General features: G+C 41.1%; 1 protein-coding gene across 1 annotated transcript; it reads right to left on the bottom strand.

Annotated features, from left to right (window-relative positions):
- Positions 1-293: 293 nt before the first annotated feature.
- On the bottom strand, positions 294-5804 carry LOC142501999 (uncharacterized). Its single transcript, XM_075612744.1, has 2 exons — positions 5765-5804; positions 294-2183 (listed from the first exon to the last, which is right to left on the bottom strand). Exon 2 carries the CDS (start codon positions 1953-1955, stop codon positions 294-296), a length of 1662 nt encoding a protein of 553 aa, XP_075468859.1. The 5' UTR covers positions 1956-2183; positions 5765-5804.
- Between the last annotated feature and the right edge of the window lie 705 nt (positions 5805-6509).

Here is a 6509-nt window from a genome sequence, read left to right on the forward strand (position 1 = left end):
AACCCAAGTTAGATGGTCTTGGGAATGTCAAAACGCCTTTGACATCTTAAAGAAGTGCCTGTCAGAGGGCCCCGCTCTTCGGAGCCCAAATTTTAAAGATCCCTTCCCTTCCCTCCCATTATTCAGACAGACGCCTCCGAGGTAGGACTGGGAGCAGTTCTGACCCAAAAATTTGATGGTGTTGAACACCCCATATTGTTCATCAGTCACAAGCTGTTCCCAAGGGAGGTGAGGTATTAGGTCATTGAGAAGGAGAGCCTCGCTGTAAAATGGGCAATTGAGGCCTTGAGAAATTATGTCGCCGGGATAATCGTTGCATTCGTACCCCACATTGCCTCTGAGTAGGGCATGTTAACAATATTACGTGTGGTGCACGTGTCATACTCATCTGGAGCTATTTGAACATTCATCAAATCGCTCATTGCCCTGATTACCGTGTCAACATTCATATGCAAACTATCATTGAGACATTTCTGGAACAGGGAGTAGACTTTGTAATTAGGTTTCATAATCACTATTCGCTCCACACACCAAAAATCTCGTAACCCAGAAAAATGTAAAAATCCTTGATCAATCATTTTCGGTTGCCAGTTAAAATAGCCTTGCGTGAGATTGTAATAAAAGGAACACGGTTTACAACCGTACTTGAATACTGTAGTGTCCTTATCACAGATTCCTTCATTAATCAATTTCTCCAATGTGATACCACACGCATTCTTGAAACCTTTACATGAATGGCTGTAGTATGTCGTATTGGTAAATGTAGCAAAGCGTGGTTGAGTGCAAGTGTCCCATGCTGTAGGTTCACGAAACAACATACCATCACCTTTAGTATTCCATTCTTTCGGAAGTGCTGCTGTCTTTAGCTGTCCAGTTTTAGCATCTTCCATCACATCTTGAAGTTTGTGTAACAGGTCCTCAGCGGTTATTGATGAGTTCCACCATCCTGAGTAAATACTGTCAGTACAAAAAACAGCAGATATATAAGGTCTTACCCCCCCAGGTATTCTGTACTCTTCTTCTTCAGCACCTTCCCAGAATGCCACTCTTGGATCAGTCTGTCCATTGGGAACGAATCCGTTCTGAGTAATTTGACCTGTATTCAGATAGAAAATAGGGTATTGCTTATACCTTATATTGTCCATGGTCACACCAGGCCGAGGGCAATGATCAGCTTTCAGCTCCTTCGTTGGCCATTTACGTGTTCCTTGAAAGTCAATGAAATAACAATGTCCAAATTCAGCATGACAACGTTGTTCACGGTAGCTTTGCTGCTTCCAATGGTCATGAAGGGGTAAATCATATTTCAGGCTTGTAGATTGCAGCTGTTGCATCTGTGCATTCAGATGTTGTGTCACCAGCTTCCTTCCTTCTGGCGTAGTTATACCAGCTTCTTTAGCTAGCACAGTAGAATCAAACAGCACAACCTGTGAAATCCCCAAAGTCTTTCGTTTCTGGATGATAGGTTTAGGAAACGGCTTCCAATACACACCTTGAGGTATACCCACCGACTGTATGTCCACCGGTTTCAAATCGTAATGTAGTCCTCGTTTCACGATGCCGGAGTCTGGTGTGGTAATACCGTGTGCTGCTGTACGTTTCCAGTCGATGATCTCTCCTTCTTGCTGAGTCACAAAATGCCATTGTAACCTGAAAATAACGCTGGCCGATATTGCTAGAAAAGCAAAACAGATTGAGAGACACAAAATAGTCTTTAACAGTCTTTTCTTTGTGATCACCTTAGCCACTGTTTGATAGGCCTTCTGGTAAATATTGCGTTGATCCGGTATGGCAGGTAACACATATATATGTCTTTGGTCACTGTCAGGGAAGTCAGCTTCAGCTTGTAGGACCTCACCTGCGTGATTATTTTCCACATCCTGTTGTCTTGCAATCTGTGCTTCGAGAGGCTGCAGCTCGATCGAAGTCTGTCGCAGATACGGTGTCTCCTCCATCTTGAACAGTGACGTTACTGCAATGTGCTGTAGGCTTAAGATTATCGATACTCACTTTTCTTTCTCTTCCTTTTGTATCTTGGATGATAAAGGTTCTTTCATTTATCTTTTTCAGTATCGTGGTAGGTTTCTTCCACTTAGGCCGCAACGGCTTTACCTTAGCAACCCTCTCCTGGACCGAATGTCCAATCTGCGGCGTCCAAGCTGCAGGATTACGTGGTGTGTGGGCTGTATGGGAAAAAGAATCCCTCAATTCCTGTAAAATTAATATTTGTTCAAGTCTCCCTGGGACAGAAATAGAATCATTAGTAAACGGTGTATTCATAGGAGTACCATATTACAGTTCATGGGGTGTTTTACCAGTTACTGAGTTAGGAATATTATTTAGGCCAATTTGAACCGTAACTAAGAGTGGATACCACTGTGTAGGACGATTAGATAGCATTTTGGTTAAAAGTCGTTTTACCTCGTAATTTCTACGCTCAGCGATTCCAGTGCTTTCCGGATGCCACGGTGAGCTGAAGGCCCAATCAACACCTAATGTTGCGGCCCATTCCTTGGTTTCTGCTGCTGTGAAAGCAGGTCCACCATTGGAATGAAAGGCCTTGGGCTTAGCCACACTTACTAAGGTGTTGAGACAATTAAGCGTAGAGCTAGATGTCGTACTACGAACGGGGTATAACCACGTAAACCTTGTACAAGCATCAACACAAACCAAAACATGTTTGTAGGAATGTGATGCTGGCAAAGGTCCAATATGGTCCAAATATATTAAATCAAACGGTTTGTTCGGTATTGCATTAATAATAAATGGTGGGGTCTGATGATTAGGAGCGTTTACCAACCGACATGGTTTACAGTTGCTTAGAACTGTCTTAACTGTTTTCCTCATGTTCGGCCACCAGTATTTGTGTTTCAGTGTCAACAAAACATTTTCTCTCCCTAGGTGAGGGTGTCCCACACTGTCGTGTGCTTGCGTAGCGATCTGCATCCTGCTTGCTACAGGGGGAACAATGAATTCATTAGCATCAATTACAACCATGCAATTATTGTTGACTTGTTTAAATGAGTATTTCTTAGGATACCCAGGTGGATTAGGCCTGGTGGCATCCAGACAAGCATACAACTCTGCATCGAGACTGGCTGACTTTGACTGTGCCCTTGTTAACACTTTGTTAACGGCACATTTCTGACTTACAGTTTGCGCGAGACTATCTGCAAACTGGTTACCCATAGTATGAACCGATGAACCAAGCGTTCTGTGCGCTGGCTCGTGTACAATTTCAATATCAGGCTTTTGATCAAGATAGGCCGCAATGGCCTTCCACTTAGCTATATGCGTTAGTGGTTTCCTTTTGGCATTTAAAAATCCATTTGATCTCCAAATTGGTAGGTCCTGCAATGCTGAACGTGCTAAATAAGCGGAATCTGTAACTATAAGTACATGTCCCTTAACTGTAAGTGCTTCTTTCATAGCAAAAGCTAATGCATGAATCTCTGCAAACTGTGCAGAGTGGTCTCCAACAGGTAATTGCCAACTATGCAACAAATTCATAAGTGCGTCATATTTTGCAATTCCTGAACCTGCAGATTTATTCACTCCTTCTTTGCTGGAGTCTACAGCTGAACCATCTGTGTAGAAAATGCATGTGTAAAAGTCATTTGGGTGTGTTTGATTTTCCCATGTCACCCCTTCAAAAGGTGATGGGAGGTCATCTAATGTAGTTAAAGTTTTATCATGCACAAAATGTATTTGGGGATCTTCTATAATTGTATACCATTTTAACCAGCGGCTTCTTAACGCCTTCCTATCCGGAATGGTCTGTTTCTGCAATGTTGCTAGTGAAGCTACTGAAGTGTATATATAGATATCCTGTCCCTGTGCCAAATCACGTGATTTTAGCACTGTGAGTGTAATCGCTGATAATAGTTTTTCAAGCGGCAAATATCTCTTCTCTGTGTTTGTAAATACATAAGATAATAATGTAATTGGTACTGTTTCCATAGCATTGTAAATTCTAATGTATACAGCTAGAGGTGAAATGTTGACATAAGCTGACAATGGTTTTGTCGGGTCGCGCTGCGCTAAGTAGGAAGCATCTTTAACTGCTGCTAATAACTTTCGCAATGCCTCATCCTCAACTGTTAACCATTTAAAAGGTGTTTTCGGTCTAGTCTGCTCTGACTTAATCTCGCGTGATGTTGCGTGATGTAATGGTTCAATCAGTACATTAAAATCTGGGATAAACGTCATTGAAAAATTCACAATGCTTCTTAACTGTTTTAGTGATTTAGGAACACTGATGTTGGAAACTTTTTCTCTGTAATTAGTAGAGAGGCCTCTGCCATTTTCAGCTATTTCAAAGCCTAAAAATGTCACAGTTTCTCTTGCAAGCTGAGATTTCTTTAGGGAAACAAGGTAACCTGCTTCTGTCAATGTAATTAACACTTCTGTGATAGCTTTAAAATGCTCTTCTTGTGTGTCATGTGATAAATAAACGTCATCAACATAAATTTCTGTATTGACAAATTTAGACAATAGTGAGACTACGTCTGCAGTGAATAAAGCTGGACTATTTACAAAACCTTGTGGTAAGCGTGTAAAAACCAATTGTTTACCTTGCCAGGTAAATGCGGTTAGCCAATAACTCTCAGGCGTGATTGGATGGGAAAAATACCCATTGCTTAGATCAAACGTAGTTTTAAAGCGTTTACGCTGTAATCCGCTTAAGATTGAAGGTGAATGTGTGTTCTGTGCTGCCACTGAAGGTGTGACTCTGTTCACTTCCCTATAATCTAACACCATTCGCCATGAACCATCTTTTTTAGGCACTGGATATACTGCAGTATTCATTTGGCTATACTGTTCAAGCAGTACTCCTTGTTTAAGCAAATCATTGATTACAATTTGTATGCTTGGTAAGGCGGCATGATTAATTTTATATTGTGCCTGTTTCTTTGGAAGTGTAGAACATGTATTAATATTGTGTACAATTCCGTTTCTAAATCCGACCTGATTTTCCCATTGTTGAAAAATATATTTGTGTGTCATTAACCAATTATACAATTTTGTTTTATCATTAAAAGCACTTTCATTGCATTGATCTGTGATAATTTTTTCCAAGTCAAATTTCACAGTCAATTCCGTCTGCTTGCGGTTTTCTGTAACTTCCTCTTTTATTGTAAAGAAGGAAGCCACATCTTTGTATGCTATAAGAAAGTCACAACCTAATCTGTCATGTTCAACTAATTCAATAGAAACTCGCCTGTCATTAATTTTTAAGTCTAAATAATATGAAGGATAACTGCTATTTCCTTCAATTGTTTGTATCGTGATGTCGTGTACATAATTTTCATCTATTAAAATATCAGTTCTTACAAGGGATATGTCGGCTTGTGTGTCTAATAGGCCAGTATAATTTTTTCCCTTGTAGTGAATTTGTAACGTTAAGTTTGTCATTCCTCAAAGAGGAGGTCTGTAGGGAAGTGAGTTATCTTCCCAACAAATTTCTCTGTGCTCGCTGGTGTCGTCGCTGCTGCAGCCTGTTTAACCTCACGTTGGCTGTTCGTTAATCCTGAAGTCTGCGTAGCAAAACCTGTACGCTTGTCACGAAATTTAATTTCGCTAGCCTTGCCTTGCCCATATCTGTCAGGAGTTTTAATGTATTGTCTCAGATTATATCTGGACACTGCACCCTCATTACGAGCTTGCTGTTCAAAGCGTGTATTTTGTTGTGTAGTCTGTGGTGTAGGAGTGTTTTGTCTCTGTGTAGGAGTCTGAAAACTTCTATTATCTCTTTGAAAATTACCTCTTCTGTCCCACTGCTCGTCTCTAGGATAAACTGGAGTCTGATACTGGGTGAACGGATGTCTCCACTTTCTCTCTTGGACAAGAAAATTTCCCCTCTTTTCTGCGTTCGATCTCTCAGGTTTCTTGTCACTGGCTTGTGGCTTAGTTAATCCAATCGGATCCCCAGTGAGTGATCTGCCAACAAGAGTGTAAGTATTTTTCAAAATCTCAGGAACCATAACTGGTTTTTGTTCCACTGGTACACCTTGAATTTGTCTTTCAAGGTCTAACAGCAAACCCTGTCCCTTAATCAAAGCCTTCAGACAACCCCACACAATCTCATGGTTGCCTTGTGTAAAGCGTAACCCTAGAATATAAGCTGCTACAATCCCACTAGTCTTATTAACTTGTCCTAGCGTATCTGCCAGTGATGAGATAGTAACTTTTCCATGGGTTTTCTCATACACATTGCTGATGACTGAATCCCAGTCTCGTGCTTCAGCTAATGTGATTGACAAACCCGCTGGTAGCAGGGAATTTACCAAAGCAAGTTTCTGATTTGCGGTCGGTGTAGGATAAACCCCATCTAAACAATGCGTTCTCTCATTAAGCCACAATGCAATGTCTTTTGGATTAGTTGGCAACTTTCCAATAGTAGCCTTAATGTTCGCCATGGGAATACAAACTTGTACCCGAGCTGGTACATCAATTAACGCTGGAGCAGCTCCTCTAATTGCGAAGAGGGCATTAGCAATTTCTCTTAA

The sequence above is a fragment of the Ascaphus truei genome, chromosome 1, assembly GCF_040206685.1.
Source record: "Ascaphus truei isolate aAscTru1 chromosome 1, aAscTru1.hap1, whole genome shotgun sequence".
Classification (NCBI taxonomy): Eukaryota; Metazoa; Chordata; class Amphibia; order Anura; family Ascaphidae; genus Ascaphus; species Ascaphus truei.

Coding starts and splice junctions, on each gene's coding strand:
- LOC142501999 (XM_075612744.1), bottom strand. CDS start 1,955: ATGGAGGAGACACCGTATCTGCGACAGACTTCGATCGAGCTGCAGCCT.